General features: G+C 39.0%; 1 protein-coding gene across 1 annotated transcript in view; it reads right to left on the bottom strand.

The window, feature by feature from the left end:
• Window positions 1–27,454, bottom strand: part of MOCOS (molybdenum cofactor sulfurase) — a 223,861-nt gene that overhangs the window by 29,835 nt on the left and 166,572 nt on the right. Inside the window, exons 6-8 of the mRNA XM_042798201.1 lie at window positions 21,934–22,133; window positions 7,212–7,328; window positions 3,827–4,273 (exon numbers count right to left, since the gene is read on the bottom strand). Coding sequence (XP_042654135.1) covers window positions 3,827–4,273; window positions 7,212–7,328; window positions 21,934–22,133 — 764 coding nt within the window. The remainder of the gene's footprint in view (window positions 1–3,826; window positions 4,274–7,211; window positions 7,329–21,933; window positions 22,134–27,454) is intronic.

Genomic DNA, 27,454 nt, shown 5'->3' with positions numbered 1-27,454 from the left:
ATTAATGTTTAAAGTCCTAACCTTTTTCACTGGGCACACTGCATTATGTAATTATGCAAAATTCATCGACATGAGAGATGTTCATGGTTAAAAATGCATGTTTAAAACACATTTTTATGTTGGAAAAGAAGAAAAAAGTGATTTGGGATAGATGTTACTCCTCTTCTGTGCTTCTCCCCATTTAATAAAATAATTATAGGGAAAAGAAAGTGCATATAAGAGGCTGAGTTGGAATATTCTGCTCTCTGCTTCCTGCGCGATGTGTACAAACCCCACGGAACAACACTGAACAGGAACCATCCTGTGGCAGGAACACTTTATAAAACGCACATGCTGTAGGAACTAACTGACCTGCAGTGAGCTGATGAACTTCATGTCAAGCTTCATCCTCCCAGCTGCCAAAGCACTCTGCACTCTCATTCCCTCCGGAGGTCAAGCACCTCCCCTAATAAAACACTCAGACTAGAGCTGCGAAATCAGAGTTTAGGAGAGGAGGAGATGATTTAGGACACTAAAGAGGAGATCAAACAGCTGTGAGTTTGTACTCATATCCTCATCGAGTTTGTCCTACCTCCACTAATCAAATCATCTATCCTGCAACCAGTAAGTCAGCAGGCAGACTTCACTGGCAGATGGGCTGGGCCCTGCACACACAGCTAGCTGGAATTTTCCACTGCAGATATTATTTTAGGCAAACACAAGCGATCATGTACTTACAATAAAGCCTATTCACTACACATGCTAAAGGTCTGACCTACCATACCAGCTGGAGGCCTGCACGAACCTACGAGATTCTGATCTCAAGTACCCAAGTACAAGATGAGAGAATTTATTGTCACGCAATATCTAAACCACTTTCACCTTTCCACATCAAAGAGCTTAGAGCTACCTTGTAACTGACAAAAAAAGAGATCAGGTTTTCAATTGGGAAAATATTTTTCTAAGTTTACAACAACTGCAAAGCATCTAAATGTATTTTAGATTTAAAACATGAAACTGAATTTCAGTTCTTGGCTTCTAACTGAAGACAAAGGAAACTAGAAGCTACGTGACTATTACTTCAGAAGTTTACGAGTTTATACTAAAGTAAGGAGATAATATAATGTTAAGTGTGAGGTCTGTATGACAAAGACCACTAAGAGACTTGCAAAGGAATACTTTCGTATGGGATTCAATCTTTTCATGACAAAGCCTAGAAATGCTGGTATGATCAATATTTTAAAAGGCAAAACAATTTTCAGGACTTGATTCCATTTAATTGTGGTAACATTTCCCTAGCATGTCTTGCTTCAAACTCCAGTGCCATGTGGCATGGGCTATTTTCCCCTTTCAAGGTGATACAGGCTGAAGTTGCAGTAATGACATACATAGGTTTGTAGAGGGTGGGTGATGCACACTGCAGTTAGTGATGACGTGAGTTCTGCAGCAGTGGCTTTCTATTCAACTTTTACCCATCAGGAAGAGACGGAGCCACTTCCTGATTTAGAATGGGATTACCTGATTTTTAAAGCTCATTACAAATGGTGGGCTGTAAAATGCTATTTGCACCTCTTCTATAGGCAAACAATGAGATTGACAGATCTTTCTCAGTCTGGTTATAAATGTACAACAGGTATAGAAGTGTCACTCAGATCTTTGGGAACAAAAACCTGAAGAACGCCTGGTGGACAGGAAGAAGATCATGAAAGCAAACACATTTTCTTTGGGGAATTACTTCAGTATTGAAAATAATGAGAATCAATCAACCTTTCAGCTTCATCTCCCGGCCTGCTCTCCATATGCACTGAAAGCCCTTTTTCATCCTATCTATTAGGTCAACTTCTACTGTTCTTTCACATGTACTCACGTATCTTCTATGAACTAAGTGGAAATGCACAAAAAATGCTCTTTGAGAAGAGGAGGAAAAGGATTAAATGTTATTGATAGCGAACTTCCAGTCCCTTCCAATACCATATCCTAAAGCCAGTATATATTTAATTGTAAATTACTATTTGGCAATACAGGATCTGACAGTGCTTAGCTTACTTGGGTTCCAATGTGGCTGATAAATTGTTACCAAAAAATATCAAACCAGAACACACTAGACTTCAAAAATTATTCTAGGCATGCAAAACTAAACCTCATAATATAGTTGTAATTTTAATATCTGTATTTTTAAACTATTCAAATCAGCTAATGTTAGCTGTGTAATCCAAGGTGCCTTGAATCCCTCCTGTAGTCAATGGAAAGAGACAGAAATATCCAGGAACAAATCCTTTTTCCTACTGCAGATGCCTGTTTTATGAGAAGATGAATTAGCAAGGGTCCACCTCTCACTGCTTACAGATTAGTATGCAACTTTGGAGGGGTAAGTTGAGGTAAGATGAACCCTGCTTTAATGCTGGCTCCGTTAACACAGGCCTGGCACAAGAAGTATGCACAAGGAATAGGGATTTTCCACCTCCATATAAAATAGCAGTTCTGTCTGCCAGGGAGTACCAGGTTTATATGAATTTATCACCTAGAGTCGTTTCCCTTCACAGAGCTTGAAGAGAAGAAACCTGGCTCAGCTTGGGGGGAAACATAAGCTGTCTTTCATGCTGAGGTATGTCTTACCTGCTCCTGGGCACAATCACTTCAAAGCCTTCCTAGTACTGCATGTTGTGGTATGTATCTCACAACACCAGCCTGTATGTTAAAAACAGAATTTAACCCCAAAGGGGCCCAAATGCTGCTGCAACATATTTCAGCAGCTTCTGTAATACAGCTATAACAACTGCAACATTTAAACAAATGTTAAAACATTTTCACATGAAATGTGGGATTATTTTGATTTTCTAAGCAGTTTGATTTAGTGGGTGGTTAATAAGGCATGGAAATTGTTTGTTCAAGTCTCATTTAATACTCAAAATTGTGCCTCTGAATTAAAGACATCATAAACCAAAGCAAATTTTAAAAATACAGATGTTTTGTTGATCATTTAACAGTCTGTGCTTTAATTCCCCAGCCTCTTTTTGCATTAAGGAAAAAAAAAAATCATGATCAAATCAGTTCAGAAGCCATATTTTAAATGCAGGTGATTTGTCACAGGGTTTGACCCCAATTTTCACTCAGATGTGAGACAGTGACCTACACCAGCAAATTTTCATAGGGAAAGTTATACTGATATTGACATTCATTAAATCACTTCCCAGTATGGCACTAAGCAGAGTCACATTCTAGGTCACGTGTGGGCCATACACCTATTTCATCATGCATTATTTAAAAAAATAAGTCACAGTTAAGGTGCTGATATTATTAACTTGGTAAAAAAGCAATTAAAATCTTCAAAGAGCGAACTTTCAAATAGTGCAGCAACACTTAAATGTCATATTTCTGTTGCAAATGTATTTTTAATGATAACATTTCTTTGTAATGTAAATCAGCCTCCTCTCAATTATAACATGTTAATCAAGTTATTTCTCAATTGCTGCCTACCCATCAATGCCTACAGTCCATCACACGTCATTCTGTAAAAGCATACTAATTACTTGATTATATTTTAGTCAAGTTTTGCAAATCCAACTATTTTCCTCAAGACTGCATATTATGTGCAGATTTGTCTATTGGCAGGGAGGGGAGAGCAGAAGACACATTTGCATCCTGCAACTTCAGTCTAACTGAAAATCCTTCAAAGTACTTTAGCATGCAGGACTTGATCTTAGAAACTGGAGAAAAGGAAAAATGGGTGTGCACATTCTGCTTCCTAGTATCTCATGCACATGCTACTCCTGGTTGACGTGTCTGAGAGAGGTTAGGAAAAACACGAAGTTGAGAGGAATATTTAAGGATGATTCAAAGCATATACCTCAAACGCAGAGCAGGATTTGATCGGGTAGAGGTAAATGTTGGTGACAGTGATGGGCTTGCCACCTCTTCTACATGTTGGCACTGCAGTCTCAGAAACGGCTGCCCTTATGCTTTCTGCCCCAGCCTCTGGTGGCTGCCAGTTGTCAGTCATCTTTGTCACAGACGAACTGTTCCTGAGTTCTCTGTCCAAGAGGTATGGTACTGGAGACAATTTATCTGCATTGTTACAGGAAGGGTGGTCATCTGGGACAGACTCTCTTGTCAGCTTTGTAAGAGAGGACTGGAAGGGAATCTCAGTGTCCAACTCAGAAAGTCTGGTGGCTATGATGAATTTCAAAAAAGTCTGTGCATCTTCAAAAGAAGACATGTAGCCAAAGGATATTCTCACAGAACCAGTGGGACGCCCATCAACTAGGTCCATATCATCTCCACAGACGTGGCCAGCCTAATTTGAAATAGGAAGAAAACCAGAGAGGTATTATGACAAACTTTATTTCCCTCTAATTTTACAAAGTTATAAACAGACCTCTTAATTCTAACCCAAAAAACTGTTTACAAAAGTACAAAGTTAACTCATGAATACAAAGAAAAAATGGGGAAAAAACAAAACAAAACAAAACAACTATTTTATTAGTTACTCAGGCTGGGAAGAAGATAATTTAGTGATGCTTGTCCTATTCTACCCTAAGGCAAGTGAGACGTCTCAAAAACATGTCAAGAATTAGAAAAAGTTTGTATATCCCAGGATGGCCTATTAGCTAGGGCAGTCTCCAGGCTTATTCCGGTCTCATCTGCATAGTTCACTGTGATTTAACCTGCAATATTACACTCAGATGAGTGAACAAACCATGAGACTGCTGATTTTTCTGGGGCAGTTTTCTTGATACTTACTGTCAGAACGGTTTCATTTTATACTATCAATTCATGGCTCATGTTAAATAGTCCAATGGATAGCTATACAGCTGAGAAGTGGTCTGGGATATTAGCAAAGCAGAGACTTTAATCTAGAACTCCAACATCCAAGATTACTTCCTTTGTCATTGGAATATGAAGTAAATCTGTCTTGCTGATCCAGCCAACACATTGCTTTCAGGATGGAATGAAACAGTCTTCCCCCTAACATTTCCTCCTTTGAAGAACACAGGTTGACACTCATGAAAAATCTTTGTTGAAAAATGCTTTAAATACCCTAATAGTGGCCTCCACATAGATACGCCTCCATTTGATATGTCTTTCATAAGGCATTCTCTGGAAAACTCTCCTTTAGAGCAGAAGTTTCTCCTTCAGTAAGTGGGTCAGTGAATGCTGCCACTCACCTCCAGTGAGACAAGCTAGAGACCCTCTTTGTTCATCCATCTAACATTATCCCACCAATGGACACAAGATTTAGTCCTAAATCAGCATCCTTAGTCCTGTAAATGCAGCAGCTGTCTTTTTTTTTTTTTCTTCTAAGAATTTATTTACACTTTTCTGTTACATAAACATGGAAGTGTGAATGGATTATTTACATGAGAGCTTTTTTAAGCAAGAAATGTCACAGTTCAATGAACACAGATGCCATTTATGCACTGAGAAAAAAAAATCCCTCTATGGCAAAGCATGCAATACAGTAGTAAATATTTTAATGCAGTGATGTAGTTTTTATCCTTGATAATAGAGCAGAAGCAACATTTGCAAAATTAGGTTGCATCTGTTCATATACATGTAACCTTCTGCCAAGTATTGATTCATTGACCGAGGAGAGAGGTTCCTGCTGTGCAAGTAAGTAAATGAGTTTCTACCTAACATCCTAAGAAAACTAACTACGCTTCTCCAGGGACTCTCTAGGACAGAAACTCCTCCCTCTCGGGCATTTTATACATGGAAATTTTCATCAGGGAAGGAAGAACACAGTCAGCACCATGGGAAAAGGTGAAATTGAAATATATGTGCAAATAATGTGATAAAATATGCCTTCCCCTACATGGTAATGTTGTCAATAACTCATCTAGATCTTTCTCAAAGGACTGATGAGGATGTCCCAAAATAATGACTGCTTGACTGCACCACCTCATCATACCACTTTTGGCAGATTAAGTGTCTCTTTGTAAGTTTGGGTTTGGCCTATCACCATTTGAATGTTCAGCTTTATTAATATGGTACAGACCTATAAGAGGCCATCCACTCCTTAGCAAAATCCTCCCTATATAAAGAGATCCAAGAGCACTGTAACCGGTCATTTGGCATTTAGCACTTCATCAGAAGGGTAGATCTTTTTTGCTTTCTCAGAGTATCTTGGGGAACCTGCTCCGCCTTGAAAATTCAAGTATCACTCACCTGTTTTTAGACAGATTATGCATGAGCAGACTATGAACATGGAGCTTTCCATGGCAAATCAAAGCACCGTCTTGCCAAGGAAGTTAGTAAATAGCTCTTCCCATTTAAGAACTTGTGCTATCAATCTTGCATTTAAATGTGTTTGCAAAAGTTATCTAAATATCTCTGTGAAATTATAAGGGAGATATAATATCAATACAAACATTGGAAGTTTTTTATCTTTTGAAGAATACCATTAATAAAACTTTGGATTGTTCTTATTAATTTACTGTAATCTCAAACACTGACAAATATGCAGACACGAAGCCTCCCCCACTTCATTGTAATACATCCTGCTACACATCTTTTAATGACAGTTTATGGAAAATATTAGTCATCTAGAAAACAGTCTTTACATTCATGTTCTAACAATCTAACACACCAGTTATCTAGGCAAATGTCATCTAAATTTACTTCACTCTCTGAGATTCACTATGTATTCTCATTTATTGTTTCTTGTCCAGTTTGTGTAAGCCTTTTAAACTGCAACATCCAACAGCAGTAGGTCTGTAACACTTGAACATTATTAAGTATAATTAAGGATACTTAAGGAACGACATGAGATGAATTGTCTAGGAACTTCTGTTCTGCAGGAATTCTGGATTTCATGTAATTCCAAATCAGAACAAGAAGCCACATTTTCATATTTTCCAATGAAATAAAAATAAGCAACGCGTACTGCTTTGGGTCCAGCAAATGATTTTGTTTCAACACTCCATTTCAATGAATTGAATTTCAGTTCATTTAGTTCTTTAACATGGCAATTGACTTGAAAGGTCAGGGAAAGCAAATCAAATTTACCTTCATTCTTAAAGTCACAGAGACTCAAAACCACAGGACATGGTACATCTACTTTAGCTTTTAACTAGTTAGGGTTTTTTTTTTGATACAGAGCCAGATTTTCTTCTCCCTTCAAACCTCCTATCCTTAGGAAATTCAGAACTGATTTCCAGAAGATGTCTCCTGAATCACTCATTCTAGGTATTTTCCATGGGCAATATATCATGTAATCTCATTCAGAAACTAACCTGCAGGTTCCTTTGGATGTCCTCATTGCTTATACCCAAATGCATCTGGCAGGCTCCTGTATTACAGAAGCAACCTGTGCGGACATGTATGTTGTAGAGACTGGCCATCTTGTCCACCTTCCCAATTCATCAGGAGATAAAACATAGGAGAAGAACAAAAAATCGACATTTAAAGTTGTGGAAAACGACATAAGATGTTTTAAGGGTACAATCCAATTGGAGGTAAACTACTTCTCTAAATTATTAACAACTTACTGTAGCTTTTAGCATTTCCACACACATTTAGGATTCTTCAGCCTTGTTATTCAGCTGAAAGAAAACAGTGGTGGAAGCAGATATGCTTACCTTGGCATTGAGTGACAGTGCACACAACATACACACAGAGCATATCAGTTCAGGTCCTGATCCTGTTAATGATGGTTCATGTGTTTAATTTTAAACCTGTGAACAGGTTCATTTACATCAGTAGTGCTAATTACAGGCCTGCAGTCAAGTGTCATTCAGTGTCTTGACAGAACAGTCACCTGCAACTGCATCTACAGAGATTGAAGAGAGGCCTGGGGCATCTCTTCAGTTAGCTGAAGAAAACCTTGTTTTCCAAGGATTTGAAACTGCAAGTCTTCAATTACAGAAACGGACTGTATCTGTGGGATTTTGGCGCACAAGTGCCTGAAGAATCAGTCCCTCAGTGAGCAATAACATCTGACATGGCAGGGATTAAACTGGAATACCTTTCTGAGTCTTCTACATATGACCACTCAGTCCACCAACTCCCTGGTGTACTTTTTTCTCACGCTGTGCCGTTCTGTGTTATACCATTTCTTTACTGTCCACTAAATAGTGAACGGGTAGAAATACAGTAGTTGATGACAAACTGGCATGAATAAATTATGTGAAGGAATGAAAAAGATGTGCAAAGAGAACAGAAGCACATGTCTGTATGTGCCTCGGAAGGAGATACACATACGCATGAACTGGCAGGACCGCACTGGCAGGACAGAACTGCAGAGAAGAGATATGGATTGTCAGGGTTTCAGAGCACAGCTAAAAAACAACAGAAGCATGCCATGGGGCTCCTCTTAGCACAGCAAAGAAACCATGGAAGCACACTGCAGGGACCTGAAAACACTTTATGTTGATTTCAAGAAGCAACAACAGCAGCTGGTAAGGTTAGCTGAGCAGGTATAGCTACTGACAGTTATTTCTTTGACAATAAATGATGAACATTCCTCATCAGGAGTGGGAGAAAGGACAGTCAGACTGTCAGAAAGGTAGCATGAAATCTGGCACGTCCCATCTCTACCACAGACTTCCAGAACAACCTCGCACAAGCTCCATTAATCTCTCTGTGCTTTCGCTCCTCTTCTGCAAAAACGGAGGGCTGCGAGCTCTGATAATAACCACGCTGCGGCCTGGGAGGACCCCACCATGCCAGTCACACAGTCCTCCTTGCAGGGAGCTAAGGTTCAGCTGTGCCCACAGCAACTGCTAAGCCTGAATGTGCAGGAATGAAGTGTCAAACTAACCACTTTCCTAAGTGTGAGCTCATGCTTTATCTGTCTGAGGTATCAATGTAAACATTCAACCTAGCTTTTCTAGCTGGCTTAATCTCTGTTTGCCTTTTTTTTTTTTTTTTTTTTTTTTTAACATAAATTCTCTTTCTATAGGATAATAGCTCACTATACGTAGCAAATGCTTTCTGTTATAATTCAGCCTATCTTCTGTCTCCTGTCTTCTGACATCATCAATCTTCTGATGTCAGCCTATCTTCTGACATCTCTGAGTTTAACTGTGTGAGATACCAAGCACCTTTAACTTCACTGTCTCAGCAGCTTGAAAAACCAAGCCCTCTGTTAGAACTTACTCCAGGCTGAAATAAATAATTCAACCTAAGCAGCATTTAGCTCTGCTAAAAGCAGTTCAAACAGCACTATTTTTTTTTTTTTTTCCCATGTGTGGGGCACAAGGTACTCAACACAAAAATGTGCTGGTATACACAGAAGAAATCCTACATCAATATAGTGCACAAGTTCTTAAGTTCACACTTAAATACATTCTGCCCCACTAGTTCAGTTCAAAATGGTTCAGTTCTCAAATGGAGATACAATCAAAATAACTCCATATATCCAGACTTGGAGAGCAGAGAATAGAATCAGTCCTGAGATCCCTACTCACGATTAATGCCTTGGAGAATATCCTGTGTTCAACGCGTGCTTCTCAAATCAAAGTTATAGTAAAAGGCATCTGTTGAGAAAGACTGTTGTGGTGTCATTATCTTTGTTTTGTCAGAAGACTTCAATCTGGGAACAGCGACATTTTCTTGACTTCTTTTTTCATTTAGATGAGAAAAGTTGTCATTCTGGCATAACATGGTTTGTCATGGTGCTAGTGACTCGTGGGTGGATCTATCGTTCCGTTAATGATGACAAGCAAGGCAAAAATCATGACAGATACTTCACTACTGGATTTGTACACTGTTTGGGCTTATTTTCCCAGTATACAAAAGGCTTTAAATATATATTCTTTTTATTATTATTATTTTTTTAAAGAAACACTGCTGTGGCAGCCTCGGTTATCAAAATGTATGCAGTGTAATGAAGCTTCCATGATGCAACCTCAAGGAATTGCTAACAAGAATTTAAAAAAATATTTTAAATTTTCTCAAATGATTTTTAATTTGATTGCTAACCAGAATTTTTAAAAAGATTTTTATTTTTTTCAAAGAATTTTAATTTAATTTTGTCAAATTCTAGCTGTGTAGCCCAATACCCTTCTCCAATAACAGTTTTAATTGTGATATATATATAAATCTGTACAGTAGAAAAAGATTATTGATACATAAAAACATCTGAACATTAGTGAAATATAGGGAATTGTGGTTAAGAAGTTATCCACAGCTTCAGTATTAATTGAACTCCGCTATCACAATGTGGTAACACACGCAGGTCTTGGGAACGTGACGCACACTTTTCATTGCAAACAATGATACCATGTAAAGAATCAGTAAGGGCAGTACTGCAAATCTACCTGTACCTTGAATATCTGCTTGCCTTTCCCTCGGACACAGGCTTGGATTTCTTCTTGTTTAGTTTCACCCTAGAAATACGCTACTTGGGGAGTTAATTTAATCTCTCTCTGCAGTGCTAGCACGTAGCAAACCAAATAGAACACAAAACATCTGTTACAGTTATTTTGATGAAGAAAAGCTTATTTAAATAAGGCACATCTTTAAAATTGCCATAAGGAGTAATAATGGGAATGGAGCTCAGGGTTATGAAATACAGAATGCCGCTTGCAGCTCTGTCTATAACAGTGGCAGCTGACTTTCTGGAGCCAGGAATATGTTCATCAGTGAAGGCACAGAAGCATGAATGGTACTAATGGTAAGTACACAGCTTAATGTACTCAAATTGTCAGTTTTGGTGATTCCCTGGGTCTGATATTTGGAACTATTGTGCCTTGGTCTTTCAGAGCTTAAAGACTACAATTAAACTGCAAAACACATGCAGAAATCTTGCAGCATTTTTACTGGTTTCGGTCAGTGGGGACATGGTAATTAAGCCATCATGACATCCTGGAGTCCTGTCTGCCCCTCAGAACCCCTTTGTATTCATTGCTTTTTCTGAAGCTTTTTACTGTGGGTCAAGCCCTGTAGGTTGCTTCACACCCCAACACTTCTGATGTCAGATGGTCTTGATTTTTGACAAGCAAAAGGTGCATTTCACACTTCCAGGCTGTGGCCTTCGAGTTTAGTAAACACACATGAATGAAGTTCATCTAAATCCATTTTTAAAATAGTTCTTCATTTTTTTCAGAAATAATTTCCATTTCAATCACAGCTGTCTTCCTCATTGAGCCCTCCTTTAGTGTTACCACGTTGACCAAATATTCACAGTTAGGATCATTTTCATAGGGCTCTATCTGATAAATACGATTACAATTTTTATTTTTTATATACAAAATATTGAGGTGGTTCGGGTTTTTTTCCCTGGTTTTAATGCATTATTCTACAATAGTCCTGCTTCGATATCTGTTATTTTAGTTCACAATCAGAAGCTGGACAGCTCCAAAAATAAATTTGATCCTGGTGTGTTCTGATTTCTCTGTCACATAGCTGCACCAGTGACTTCTCTGTCCTTGCTAAATGTCTGACTTCTGCTATCCATCCACTTCAGGGTCTCTGTGGTGGTCAGCTGAAAGGTGTAAGCTTTTCTCTTGCTTCAGGCTCCATTGAAATAAGTCAGACAACAGTCTGAGAATTATGCTTACTGTAGGTTAGACATACACTAAGTGACAGCAAATATTTACAAATAGCACATGGTTCTGTATTATTTCTAATCAACTAAGTCTAAGATTTTCACTAAGAATGAGACATTCTTTAGGAATCCCTGCTGAAGTCATTCCCATAGGATCCAATTCTGGAGCTCCTATTCAAGCAAGCACTTCTTATTTGTGCAAGGTATTTTACAGAGTATCACAAGAATTATTCACATGAATAAAGGAACTTTTTTTATAATAGATAATGAAGTGTCCTGAAAAAAACCAAAATCATATAAGTCAATACTGGCAGGTACTGTCCTTCAGGAATTGGGATTGGGACTTCTCATTCTACTTTCTACAACGTTCAAATTTCAGAGCAGTTTGTCTGTCTGACGGATTTGCTCATTACAGGAATTTCACTGCACACCACTGATGGCTGGCTATAAAACAGGCTTCATGACACTGTTCTCCACATCCACTGCTAAATTAATTCACTGATTCATGGCATGGAATTGGAGAGAAAGTAAGCTAGCTCTTTCTGTCATCCAGCATTTGACTGTAAAATGTTGTTGCTGATGCAAATGCATGCTTAATCTTGTTTAATACAATTTAATAAGAAGTAGGTCAGGAAAAAAAAATAAAAATCAGCATTTGTTTCCAAATCATTTAGTAGGAGGAAAAAAAGCCTTTTAACTGAGTTACGTATACTTAAACTGGTTTCCTGCAAGAGAGGCAATTTTTCCCATCCCAGGGAAAGAACTTCTATGTGGGCAGGTTCCCACAGTATTGATGAATCTTATCCTCTCCTCCTTATTGCGTCTCTAGTTGTTGACAATGGTTTAAACTGATTGGAGAGTGGATGTAAATCTCTCTTCAGTCTACACCCATTCATCACTCAGTTTGACCAAAACCCCTTTGGTAGAAGGCAGTGAAGGATTAGACAGAGATACTGAAATTTACTGAAACTGCCAAACTCAGTGTCCTGATAGTAGAAATGCTAGCTTAGCAGGACCTTTGCAATCGATGTGGTAATTTTCTCTGCTGGTTCCAAAGACAGTCAAATATCAGGTAAGATTGGACGGGAGAGAAGCAGGCTGGAAACACTAACGTAATTCAGAATATGTGGGTTGCCATTCTGCAGGAATTCTCACTTAGAAGATGCCACATACATAGGAAACTGCAGGTCCTCCACGCTGAAAGGAGTAACAATAATTTTACATCTCTGTGATCCAGAAGCTAGAAGATCCTTTGGGGATGGAGTGGCCATAAGGAAGAGATGAAACACAGTCTTCTTGATTGTTAATGGATGACCTCACATTTTTTCAACTGCATTTTTCTTCTCAGTAGTACACAGGGTGAATTACGGCATGAACTTATTTGGATCATACATAAGCTTTGTGAGTCCAAGATCCAGCTATTTGGAACTGAACAGGATGATGAGTAGTCTAAACACCTTGGTTTTCTTTGATTTGGCATCTCAGTGGCCACAGGTCCCTCCAACCAATGGCATTCTCTCCTGGCTTTGTCTTCTTTTCTTTTTTTTTTTTTTTTTTTTTTTTTTTTTAATAAAAACCACCATTCAGTGACAATGAAAATCTGGTTTGATAAAATGACTTCAACAGAGCATTCCCTTGACGGTCATAGGAAAAAGTCTGTATCTCTGCATTCCATTGTGCATCCCCGGTTATTTTGTAGGCTAAAGGCTTTGGGTCAGACTGCTACTAGTCAGAGAAGTGGAAACCAGAGGCAAAAACCAGAGAAGACTAAGCTATAACTCATATCAGGAAAGGATAAAGGGGAATATAGCAGACTAATACATGTGGAAACAATGCTTAAAAATAAAAAGGTGCATGATACTGAAAGTCTAGTGACATAGATTCAGCTCATTTTCCAGTCAAAACCCTCTCCACCTTTTCCTCTTTCTCTTAAATCACTTATATCCTCCTTTGTCTGTATTTATCCCCTGAAAATGGGAATAATAGATGACAGGGAGGTTGTAGGGTTAAAATCCCATGATTGACTGTGCTGAAATGTTACTTTAATTATGTCCATACAGGGTCCTATACAGGATTTGTGGTTTGGACAGGAAGATGCAAGCAAGGTAACAGAGAAGGTAGAGCCAGGCTCTCTGTCTTTGAAGGATTCAGATGGTGGACTGAAACTGGACACTGCATGTGTTCAAAGGTGGCTGATCTGTTTTTACCAAGATCAGGAAAAAGGGAATCCAGCAGAGGCTGTCAAAAGTGCAGTCCTTTTGCTGCTACCATGTGGTTTCTTTTCACATTTCTCCCCTGTGCAACAAGGCCTGCAGTTTAGAGACACAGTTTGGCCCTGTTACTAAACAGAAAATATGTAGCCTCCCTCATTCATCTGAGATTTTTTCATCTGAATAACTACGAGTATCTTTCTTTTATCTCCTTTCCAGTTTCCTTAGCAACATACAAGGACATTCCAGAGAAGCAGAGTCAGGCAACACCTTCAGTCCAGGCTTTCATGAAACCTTCTAACCTTGACCAGCTCTGATAAGCAGTTTAACAGCAGACAATTTCAAGCATACTATCATCTCACATGCATCTTTGTCCTCCTCCAATGAGATATTGCAGAAAGCAACTCAGCCTGTACTCACTGCTACTTCCTCAGCTAGAAGACAGCTTCATTACCTACTAACTAGGTTTGCAGTTACCACACTTAGTCTGTCAAGTACAGCATCTCCTTGTGCTCAGTCAGTTATTCCTTACCTAGACAGCCCCTTGTTGTAGGGGCTGTCTTTGAATGCCCCCTGCCATGTAACCAAATATCCAAATTGTAATGGCATTTCTTGCCAGTTTGAAGTAACAAGGTGCCATTTATTGGCAAGCCAGTGTGGTTTGCTGCATTACTGCTATCTCCCTGCTTACCAGACATCCACAGTGCAATTGGAAACTAATTGGAACAAAGGAAATTAGTGGAAATTCAACAGGAATCTTCACAATATTTTTCTCCTTGTAATCCTGTTTGCATTCTATTGTGCTGGTCCATCTGCCATTCCTGACTTCCTGAAATCAATGGCTAAATCTACAGCTAAAATCAATAGTGAGCAATCACCCCAGCAATTTTTAGGTAGCTGTTGGGAAGATGGCCAAAAGTCCCATTAGGCATGTTAAAAACACTTTTCTTTCCCTGAGTCATCAAAATTAATATAATGAGTGGATATGCTTCTAAAAGCATTAGCGTAACTAACTCAAAGTTGTTTGACCATCTCTGCACAGACATTCTTAGCTGGAATTAAGAAATGCTGCATTTCCATTTTCTCTGGCCCAGATGAAAAAATGCTGCACTTCTCCACCTGCAAAATTGACTGACTGTTTTACACAAAAGTAAAAAGTAACAGATGGAAAAATCATTAAAGGATTATGATTTGAAGAACAACAAAGATATCTTGATTAATAACTTTCTATGAAGATTTATTTCACGCAGATTAAACAAAGTAGAAATTATCCATCATCACTACTTAACAGCAACCCATTTTCTCCTGGAAGGACGTTACGAATTTCCAAAGAAGTACTGATAGCCACTGCCAGGCTCTGGTCAGTAGTCTGATCAAATTGACCTGGTAACATCTTCCTGTGCACGTAAAATGCTGTAGCTCCTTTTTTTTTTTTTTTTTTTGCACTCTTCTAATTCACATGTTGTCACTGCTCTAATTCTGTACCTATATACCAGATGTACAGCGTACTGGAGTTAATCTACCAGTGAAAGAGAGGGTACTGTCTAAGACACAAACAGCAATTATTTCAAGAAATCTACCCACTTCAGGTATTGCATGGTCCCTTTTATCACGTAATGATAAGTAGTGATATGAATATGTATTCAACCAGCTGTGTTTATATACAGATGTATCCGCCACTTGATATCTGAAGATTTGCCAGTATTTAACATATTTTCTCTCCACTCCTGTGAGGTTAGAATAAGTGGGGAAGACAGACATTGAATCCCTCAAGGTGACACTGAAAGACAGCAGAAGGAGTGAATTTCACCCGGCCATTGCCAGGTCCTGGCTACTGATCTAGGTCCAGCTAATCAATTCATTAAAACATTACCAAAGAAAAAGGAATCTCTTAAAAGAAAACACTGTGAAACTAAAGCAAAGAGAGTGTACTTTCTGGAAGGTGCGTCCAAAACTGGCTATCACCATTTTATTTACCTTGAGCAACTTCTTTTGTGTGCATTTCCCATCCTGCCTCACACCACTTTGTCCCATGTTACTTCTGTTTGCAGACCTGTCCAAATGCAGACAGACAGAATAACTTCTACCTGCTTATATTGCTTTGTCTTTTCCCTGGTCACACTTCTCCCATACAATGCTACTTCAAACTGTTTGTCCAATTCTCCCCTGCCTCTGATGTCTGGAATATCCTTTTTCTGCTTTCCTGCCCAAATTAGTGTCTCTTTCTTTGCCCAGTCCATGTAATAATGGACTTTGGCTGCACTGTGGAAAATTTAGGTTAATCATTAGGAAATATTTTGTAGTAATGAAGTTCCAGAACAAACTTCCTCCAGAAGCTGTGGAAACGTTCAGGTAAAGATGATCCTGTCTTGTCATACAATGATGATGGGTAACCTCTCATAGACTGCAGCTGAAAGATCTATTTTTTCCCTTCCACATCTTCTCAAACCACAGGAACGAATCTGGCTTGGCTGCTAAGCCGCTTACATGAGAATTCATTGCCATAGGATGCTTTGGATGCAGAAGGATAAATGGGGTTAAAAAGAAAATGCAATTTATTTTGTTTCTTGGTGAAGTCTCATTCTGGTTTTGTCCTCTTATACTTCCATGTGAACAACTGTCAGAAAGAGGCTACCAGGGTAGAGAAGGTGCCACGGGGAGATCCTGTGTGGTTGTTCTTGCATCTAAGTGATTCTGATGGAAGACCCTGGTCTTCACTTCAGAATGACAGAAAGGCAGGAAAGGAAAAAAACAAGTGGGTCATTAAGTCTATCCTTACATTAACTCAAGGGAGGTTGAGACAGAAGGAAGGTAGGTGAGACAGTGAGCAGAAGCCATAATGAGCAGTCATCAAATTGCATTATAGATTTGCTGAAGGACACACACTCTAAGTTATCTGCTGAGAAATGTTGATAGTTTTTTTATTGAGAAATGGATGAAGAAAGATAAGTTCAAAGTCTAGACCTACCTTCACTCTATCTAGGTTGATGAGAGTGAGCCAGGACATGCTAATGTAAGCTCCTAGACAAAACTGATCATAATCTATCTGAGCAGGGTTCTCAGTCCTGAGAGGCAAAACTCATTCATATGCAACACTGTAGAAGAGCTTTCCTTAGGCAAACCAAAATGTTTATATTCTCTATTGTTGGCAACTGATTCTGTTATAGCAGTTTGTCTATCACACACAAGCGTGAAACGGCAGGCAAGAAGGCTGAGACTGCTAACGGACTGATGCTTGTTCCCTTCCTGACAGAATTTTTAGGAGACATGGTATCATATCTGGGTACCAAGGGATCTTTTGCAGGTGAGACAATCACAGCAAGCTAATTCTGTTTAGCTTCAGGCTCCAGGCAAAAGAGGCAGTCTGAAAAAGCAGAGTGGGAAAGGAAGCTGGTAATCCGCAGCTGAAATGATGGCCATTTTTCAAAAGATAGTTATGATGGTTTGTTGACTTTTTTAAGCCTGTGACACACAGGAGGAAAAAAATATTGTCTGAGAAAACCAGAGTAAAAAATAAGTTTGATAAGGGAAGTGCTATTTTTCACTGGGGGCAGAAAACATTAAACTGGAAGATGTGACTGTGTAAGAGCTCTTAGTGCATAAATTCAACAAATGTTTCAGGTGAAATTCCATCTGCCCATCTCTGCCTCTTACCCCTTTCATCTCTCCCAGCTCCCAAGCTGACTTTGCAAAATTAAATGTGAAAGGATTCCAAAATTATTCTGCAATTGTCTACCAAATGTACAAAGAACATTTCAGAGGTCTCTTCTCCCTATCAGAACAAGAGGAAAACTTAAAATAGTAGCACATAAGGTCCCTCATAGCAGAGATGGTGGTTTTTTTGGTTTTGTTTTTTTTTTTTTTTTTTTAATCTGCAAATGGAAGAGAACATAGAACTTTGCACTTTGACCTGATTTGTAAGAAATCCACTTTTCCTGTGTGCATGATTGCTGTTTCAAATCAATGTTGTTCCCTTACAGCTGTTCCATCTCCTCTTTGGCATTCAAATCAGGCTGGAACCTCACAGACTGGTATGCAAGGTTTTGATAAAAAAAGATGACAAAGATGCAAACTGAAGCTGAGTCATTGCTGTCAAACTATTTTTCAGAGACTGGAAGGTCTTGAGGATGTATAAATACATGAGATTCATATATGCTGAAGACTGCAGATATTGACTGTTAATAAATGAACTAATGGTGATTCTCCATGTGAAAAGACTGCAGTATTAGTGCAGCACTGAGCATATATGTAACATCTTTTTCATGACATCACAAAGCCTCTTTAATATTTAGGGATAATTGCTTCCTTTTTTTGGTAGAAGGACGCAGCAGATTGACAGCTTGCTGCATTGTCAGCTCTGCTGCTTCCATCCTGCACCACTGACTTAGCAGAGGTCCTTCATCTCTACCCCTGCACCTTCTCACCTTTCAAAATCACCAGCCTGTCATCTGTCCACGCTTCATTAATAGCAGAAACTGTAACACTGGAGAATTATCCATTCTTGACTAGACAAGTATATGTGAAGCTGCTGTTTGGCTTAAAGGCCATCTTTATGTCCTGGACCTGTCAAATAGTCATGCTAGTTTAACCTCTGTTCATAGCTGGGGCTTTTTGGTGCTGCAGTGCAAATAAACACATAACACAGAATGACAGACGTGCTACTGCAGAGGACAGGCAGCTTGCATGAAAACAATACAGGTATCCTCCCAAGTAATTTCAAGAACAAATTATTACCAATAGTAGTCTACAAGACAGCTTTACTGAAGGAAATAATTTTCATGTGAAGTATTTGGTGCAGCTCAAAGGAGGAAATTTAACAGAGTTTTAGTGCTCAAAGACAAGAGGTTTATAGAGTTTTCAAAACTAGTAGTTTTATCCCTAGATAAAGAAGTATTTCATGAAAAATCTGAAGAAAACCCACAGCTTTTGAATGACTATTGGTGTTTGGAGCCTGAAAATTCCTATTCATTAACTGTTTTAATTACCACTTAGAGAAAAATAATTAAACCAGTAATTAAACTGTCAATTAAACCAATGATACATATAGTATACAAAGCAAGTTTATTCCAAATATAATATTCTAAAACAATTACACCCTTCAAGAATCATAAAGAAACGTTTAAATGGAAAAGCAGTAGCAATTCAAATTCCATAATTATTTCACTCTCACCTTATTACTTCTTAACATCCAAGAGTTCTATATTATATTTACTGGGGCAGAAGGTTGTCAAAATCGCTGCCATCCCTGAGAGTGCAATCATGGTATGGTTTCATTTGTGTGTCCTGCTTTAATGAAATGCTTTCATTTGATCTTGAGTGCTGCAATGAAGGTTTTACTCAGCGATGAACCTGAGACTGTGGCTATTTCCTATTGGTTCAGTTGACCCCCCTGTATGTAATTCAAGCATGGTTGTGTTTAGTGGCACAATCTTGTTAGCTCTGGTAATTAAACTCTGGTAACAGTGAGAAATGGATTTCAATAATAGAAGTAGGTAAGAACAACTTTCCTCCCAAATGCTACACAGATGAAAGGCATAATTTCCTTCTCTGCTTTCATTTTTCCGTGGCAGTGTTAAATGTCATGTATTTCACTACATGCCTTTCAAACCCTAAATATCTTGGACTTAGTTCAGTCTTGAATATCACGTAAATTATGTAAATCTTGAGGCTTAAATGTAAGCTTGGTATCCTCTGGAGACACTGTCTACTTATGAAGTCTTTCTTGCCAATCTCAAATGTTCTGAATAAACTGCTCCAAACCTCATCATAATATTTTCTCTGAATCAGTTAGCCAGCTTGTTCTTTTCAGGCTACCAAATGCTAATGTCCAGCCACACTGTACCCTCTAAGTGGCAATGGGCATATAACAATTGCCTGTCAGAAAGACAAATAGAACTGGTTGGATTCCTGGTTATAAGTAATTAATAATGGATGGCATATCATCCATAAAGGAATAGGGCATTCTGTCATTTCTCTTTTAATATACTAATAGAAATAACGCCTGAGTCATTCATTGGTGTCCACTAGTAGTAGGTATATCAAATAGAAATGTCATCCAATTTTCCCTTCATTAAAAATTCCCCAAAATATTTTCTGGGAACCTTCTGAAACTGTGTTTCCCTAACTCCACTAGATTGCATTTGGAGACTGATCAGTGAATCCACATGAATGTGCAGATCACATACGTGACCAAACTAGAGGACACTATTTAATATCTAAATCATTAACAGGGGTATTGGATTTAACTTTGATGTGAATAAACCCATTTAATTTTAGACATACATACAGGTATGAAGATGAGATTGTGTTGTCAGTTTGACGAAGCTTAGTCTCTGTTGTATGCATTTTCTTTGTAATCATAAAGAAGAAGCAAACATTTTTCTACCCCATAACAGCTATAAGATGTCTATGAAAGAATATCATGCCATAAAGAAGCCAATTATATATATATCACATGTATTATAGCTTTAGAAAGAATAGTGCTGTTGCTTGTTAATTTCTAAAAGTCATTAAATTGCACATTATTTTAATTAAACAAAGTAATCTAACAGGCACTGCAGATGTGACTGGTATGCATTTGAAAACTTTATAGTTCTTCATTCTACATACTCATGCCAGAAATGATGAGAACCTGGTGAATAGCACAATCCAGATGACACAGATCAATAAAGAAGCTTTTTATGAGCAGCCACTGCAGCAAACAGGCACAATGGAGGCATAAGACTATAAAATAATTTTTTCTTTGAGGGTACAGTTGAGTTTAAAAAAGTGAAAGAGGCAAGAGCCATTTTTACCGAGAAATTGTGAAAATCAGAAGTGCAAATAAAGATTTTGGTTCTAATCAAAGGACAGAAGCAACATCGGAGTGTTTGTGGAGTGTTCTGCCAACCCAGCTGTGTTAACATCTCTAGCCTTTTCTGAACATTGCCACACATATTCAGGACTGTATAAATGGCTAATCCACTCCTAAAATGTGGAATTCTTTGAAATGAAATGTGGCAAATATTTGAGACTATTTGGTAGCACAGTCCAAAAAAAGACATATGGGAAGAAGACCTTCTCCAGTACTATACATTTGCTGCTCCCCTGTTCATCAGTGTGGTAAGTGCCTTAAAAAAACCTGTAAAGCTCCGTATAGTCAGGCTATAAAGTAACTGCTTCTCTTCTGTTCCCCCCTGCGTATATATGGATCTCCTCTTGTATTCTTGTAGACGCGTCTCTGTGTTCCCCTCGTTGCCTGTCTTCTCTTCTCTTCGGCAGAGAGGAACATGTTTTGCAGTACTCCCGCTCTCTCCCTCACGGCCCAGAACTACCAGCTTCCAAGAGCAATGCAGCTCTGCCACCACTGCTGGTAGAGGGAGGTAGCCACGGAGAGAGATGGTGCCAGTTATTGATAGCTTTTTAAAATTCAAGGTCATACACTTGAACTTGACTTGTGGGCTTATTCAATCATCAGCCAATGAAAAACAGAAGAATTAAGCAAACCTAGAGCACTGTGGTCTTTCTGACTTCTGCTGATGAGCAAGTGAGCTATGTTACCCTTTATTACCCACTGCATACATGATTATGGTCATACACCATTACCTCTCTGCTGAAGGCAGAAAAGTTTCACAAAGTTTCATCTTACAGATACTCCATATACCTGATGGATAAAGGCTAGAGAAAGGTGTTGAGAAAGACAGCATTTAAGCATATTTTGATCTTGAATCTCACACCTTACACTGATCATTCAACTTTGCCCAATGCTTCCTTAGGAATATTACAAGAATGTAATTATTAGAACTGAAGGGAAAAGAGAACTCCTCTTTCAGGGGTGACTGCAGTATTTTGAGATCTGATTTCACTTGTATGTCAAAGCTTCAAGGCAGTCTCTTATATCAGATGATTTAGACTTGCTCTTCAATTTGCAGCTTTGAGTACTCTAGAGAAGGAAGTCAACAAGAAACCTAACGGCCTAGTCAGGAAGTCAACAAGAAACCCAACTGCCTAGTCAATACATGCTGTTACAACAGCCCACTTTCAAACTTCCTATGTGTAAAGTATAAAATCTGTAAGATACTGGATTTGGCTATTATGTACTTTGCATTGTGCTAGCACTATTTATTGGATTCTCCTTCTACTACTTTAAAAATGATGTGCATACATTGTGCACAGATATGAAGAAACAAAACCGAAACCTCAGAAGGGACTAGTATAGATTGTGAATATGTTCAAAATAGAAACACAACACTTAATTAAAGCAAGAAAAAAACATACCTGTGAAAAGCCGATCACTTCTCCATTTTCATCGAGAATGTTAAAATTAATGATTGGACCCTGGATGTCAGGACTGCTGAAATCTGTATCGCTGTAAATACGTACTACAGGAGCCCCACTGGCATATTTTAAGGTAGACAGCACAGTATAGGTGTAGTGAGCTAATGCAAAGGTATGCTGTTTTATTTTCTCCATTCCACCTACAAGAGAAAAGTGCATGTACATGTCAGATGATTTATTTTTACAGAAGTGTACAAAAAGGATGATTTTTCAGAATGTTGCAGCTGCGAGGTAACTAGTACAAAACTGGTAGTTTTAGGTTCCTTTAAATGAATATACAATTTGCAAATGTTTCTTTCCTCATACAAAAGCTTCAGAAGTACTGTTGTACCGAGGATTTATCTACAATTAATCTACTGTAGAAATCTAAAGTTACACTGAAATGGATTCACATGCATTACAACATTGATAGTTCCAGCCTATACGTATCACTAAGATGTTCTGGCATAATTAATTTGAAAAGCAAGTTTTGCTCCAGATTTGGCTCTGGAGATAATGGGAATGAGGCATTGTGCTGGGTTTCTGCGGTGGGTTTTTGGTAGCGGGGGGAGGGGGCTACGGTGGTGGCCCCTGTGAGAAGCTTCTGGAAGCTCCCCCGGCTCCAAGTCGGACCCGCCTCTGGCCAAGGCTGAGTGGCTGCACCTCTGGCCAATCAGTGGCAGTGGCTGCACCTCCGCGATAAATATTTAAGGAGGGGAACCTGAGAGGAGGGGTTGTGAGGGAGACACCTATGCAAACACCGAGGTCAGCGGAAGAAAAGAAGAGGAAGGTGCACGGGAGCAGACTCCACTGCGGCCCGTGGTGAGGCGGCAGGGCTGCCTCCCCTGCAACCCACTGGGCTCTACAGTGCGGCAGAGGCCGGCCTGAAGGCTGTAGAGGAGCCCACACCAGGACAGGTGTCTGTACTTAAAGGAAACCGGGACTCTGATGGGAGGGGAAGCCCCTGTTGTTGTAGTTCAGCACTGGGAGGATGCAACATGTGGGGGTGACCTGCGCCAAAGCAGCTCAGGAACAGGTGCAGCCCGTGGGGAGGACTCACACCGGAGAAGGTTCACGGAGGACTGTCTCCAGTGAGAGGGGAGCCCCGGGGAGCCGGGGAGGGATGTGCGGCGCTCACCCCACCTCCCAAAGGGGAAGGAGCGGCGAGCTGGCTGTGACCCCCATCCCCTGCCCCTGCCCCACGGGGGGAGGAGGGGGAGAGATCGGGAGCAGAGCTGAGCCCGGGGAGAAGGGAGCGGTGGGAGGAGGTGGTTTTGGATGTGGTGGGGCTTCTCACTGTCCCACCTTGGCTGTTAAGTGCTGTCTTTGTTAGTGTTTGATTTAAAGTGATGTTCTTTTTGTTCCTTCCCCTAATGAGTCTGTCTTCTGCCTGTGACTGTAATGGGCGAGCCACCCCTCCCTGTTGATTCCTGAGCCTTTTTGTTTCATTTTTTCCTTTCTTAGAGCTGGGAGGGAAGGAGTGAGTGAACAGCTGCGTGGTGCTCAGTTGTGCTCCAGGCTCAAACCATGACAGGAATCAATCCCAACAGAACACAGAAAGAAAATTGCTATGTCTAAGACAAAATAAGAATAATAAAATTATAAATGTAATGACAAAATACAAATGTGAGTCTACAAGGAATTTACTTGAATATTGAATAAATATTCTTTCAAGCCTGCTCTTCTTTATGCAGAAGCAAAAGAAGGAGGATGTTGTGAATGTCTCCCTGAATACACCCATGCAATCTATTTGCTCCAGATAAGCTTTGCAGAGAAGTTTTCACAGAACTTGGCCTGGAAAAAACATACAGAGGAAATGTGTTGTCTTTCTTTGCCCCCTTTTTTTTTTTTTTTTTTTTTTTGCTACACTGATAGGTTTGGACAAGGAGACTGCAGAGATTTCCTGACAGATGGAGACCTCTTCTGCATCTCTGCTTTCTGAGAGGAGGTTGTGTATTTGTTAGATGTCCACACTGAAATGGCTTCTCATTCTTGTGCTCAGAGGATATGCCATTGGATGATATAACATGGTCACCTATGGCTTTGCGGATATTTTGCTTCTCTGCAGGAAGCTAAAATATAAGCTTCAGCTACAAAACCAGCTATTTCAGTCAAAGGAGAAGATACGTAATCTGAGACAAAGAGGTAGGTTGTGATGTTCCCTGGGATAAACCACTGACAGGAAACAAGTAACTGGGTGTGACAATGCATATGGTACGAGAAATGGAATATCCCTAGCCCTAGTGAAACAGTAATTTATGACGTGGAACAAGAAAAGTACAAGCAATCTTCAAACCAGAAACTGAAAACCTATGAATTTGTATCTTTATGGAAGACAATTACAAAGGAACAATATGGTCTCAAAGTATTGTAAGGAACACAGGGAGATACCTGAGGGCTGACAACCTGTTTAAATCCAATCCAATCTCCACTGAAGACAGCTGGAGTTTTGGTTTAAAATCCAAAGTGTTTTCTATTATGCATACTACGTGTTGCACTATGATGGACCTACATAATGTGGAAACAGAAAAGGAAAGAATAATTTCCTCAAAGGCATCTTGAAGTAGAACAGTATTTTTCTGCCTAGATTTTAGACCCAGAGTATCTTCTATAATGTCGAGTATCTTATTTGAGGTACATGAGCATTTCTGTAACTAAAAAGATGTTTGTTTTTTTTTTTTTTTTTTGATTGTTTGTTTAAACTGTGTAACTATGAATCTCACACTCAAATCTGTGCATACCATTTTTCAATCTGAGTATCTGGAAACTTCTACAGTCCGATATAACCACCCTTAGAGAGAAATCTTGTAATCTGATTGTTGACTTGTCTCTTTACTCGTAAAAAGACTGTTTCATTTATGAATATCTATAAAGGAAAAAAATAAGATCTCTTTCTCCTGACATACAGGAGAATTACAGCAACTTCTGTTATTTCACCTTTCTTCAAGTTTCTATATTATATGTTATCTCTTTCAGATAAGCTAGGAGACCAGACAGTAAAAGCACAGAACAGATTAGATACAAGGTGAAGTACATTTTTTGGCACTAAAGAATAAAGCGAAATAAGATATTTAATGAGATACTAACACACAAAGCACTTTCAAGGAACACTGCCAGAAGCTAATCAGTACAATTTCTAGATGTTAGCCACAGTAAACTTGGCAAGCAACTCCAGAACATTTTGGTCTGAAAGATGATTTGTATTTTCAGAGTCTTTGAGAATAAAAGATTAGCTAGTCAGAGACGTCTTAGTCATTGTTTGGTAGAAGTTAAGAGTCTTGAAATAGTAAAAAAAAAAAAAAAAAAAAAAAAAAAATGAAAAGTTATTTCTCAGCATTTTCCAGAAAGAAGCTGTCTTAAGAGAAGTGACTGCCTTGTCAGCTTTTGAGATGTCTGTAATCTCCTGATTCAGAGCTTTTCCAAATTGGCAGAAATCTTTTAATGGAAGATTAAACTACTGTCCTTGTGTCTTGTTGAAGAAACCTCTTATGCAGAAATTTCAGTCTCTCATTCACAGCAATCATCCTGCTATCATTTCTATATTGTCTTCAGCCATTCTCTCTTAAAGTTGCTTAATCACATTTTCTTGTTCATTAGTGAGAAGCTGATGAGCCTCTTAATTATTTATTCTGACAAATCCAAATGCAATAGCCTGCAGTTGCGTTGTTGCCCCGTGATTGGAGAGAGGAAGCTGTGTTGCCAGGGTCCCATATTTTTAAGTAGCAGAATAGGTTGTGATTAGGTCTGATGTCACAGAAAACCTTGTGAAACAACTGCTGGCAATCTGAAGTTTGTTCTGACAGAAAAATGGGTATATTCAGAAAATAGTTGTGATTTATTTTTATTTTGCTAAATAAAATTATCTGTGCTGTTTCCTGAATAAATCTAGTGCTTACCTCATCTCCCTCTCCCCATTAGGGAAAAGAATATCGGGAAGAGAAACTAAAAACCAGAGCAAATCTGTGGCCTGTAACATGATCTGAGGACTTGCATTATTGTATCTAGTCTCACATTTGGGGTGACAAGTCTAAAACTCATTGCTTGACTGAGCTTATCTAAGGTAAATAAGAAGGTAATTTTCTAAATTATGGTTGACTTGGTATTTATTAGCTTATTGCATTCCTGCATTTTATCTTCTCTCTATAAAGAACTCTGGTTTTATGCACAGTTCCTTAACTATGAATACTTGGAAACTCTTCCCTAGATGTCTGTTTGGTGATAAAAGAAGTAGCACACCTTAAGCCTTTTGAAAAATATACAGCTTGAAAAAATCACCAGTACTTCATTTGGAGTAGGTGCTGGGAAGGACTCAACTGCCTTGATGCCCTCTCACTTTACGGATTCTATTCCTTATCACTGCATTGTTTCATTAAGGTGAATTATTTTAAAATGAAGAACAATTTATGCATTCTCTAATTGTGATCAGAATGAATCCAATGTGGTCTAACTTACACCAGATTAAGTCTATCTAATACCATTCACTGTATTTAGGATGCTCACAGTCCACAATTTGCACTCATTAATGACTGACTTCTTCCGATGGTAGAAATGTAAGAACTTCCTTGTTAAAAGGGAAACTCCTGCATTTCTGTGGGCTAATATGTCCCTTATTAATTTGTCTCTGTGTGGATGTTTTATTTTTACATTAAGCCAGACATGATCTTCTTGCCAATAGCACCTAATTTTTCACACTATTTGTTGCCACAATGAATGCCATACATCTCGGCCGTGGCAAACTTACTGAGCTGAAGAGATTGAAAACGAAAGCTTGTACTTTTGGGTAGTAAAAACCTCCTTGCCAAAGTACTCTAGTAAACCTGTGGAGATGCTGTTAAGCCTCATATTGCTGATGCGTGTTTGCCTATTACAGCATCCTGACAGATTAGCACCATCTCGGACCTACCATCCCATCTTATACTTCACTTTGGGTACCGTTATGGAAACTGACACTGTTCCAGTACAGAAAATTCAGAGTGCCAGTGCACTGGATAACCCACAGATAAATTTACAATGTCAGCTCTTCCATAGGAATTGCATGTGTACATATGCCTATCCACAGAGACTGTGGGACAGTTCAGTCATCTGGAAGAGAAGGGTAAGTTATCTCACATTTATAAGAGGGTTCAAACTATGCACAACTGTCACTACAGTACTGTAAATGTACTGTTTGGCTTGCCTGGTGATAACATCTTGTATTTGCATTACCTCTTTCTTATTACCTGCTTGTTATACACAAAACACAGTAAGATGGACTTTTCCAGTGGAATTTTATCTAATCAGAGAAATATGAGATACACAGACATCCAATAAGTGTTCAGTATGGAATGCTTTTGAGCTAGTATAGACCTGGTTTTGCATTACAGAAATGGCAAACGTATAATGGCATACAATCTCCTCTCTGAAAGAACCACGATTTCAGTAGCTCAAATGTTCAAATGTTAGTTCTTCCTGAAAGAACTGTAGACAGATAGGCGCATGTCAA

Source organism: Tyto alba, unplaced genomic scaffold (assembly GCF_018691265.1).
Source record: "Tyto alba isolate M040663 unplaced genomic scaffold, T.alba_DEE_v4.0 Super-Scaffold_27, whole genome shotgun sequence".
Lineage (NCBI taxonomy): Eukaryota > Metazoa > Chordata > Aves > Strigiformes > Tytonidae > Tyto > Tyto alba.
This window is presented reverse-complemented; position numbering and strand designations above follow the sequence as displayed.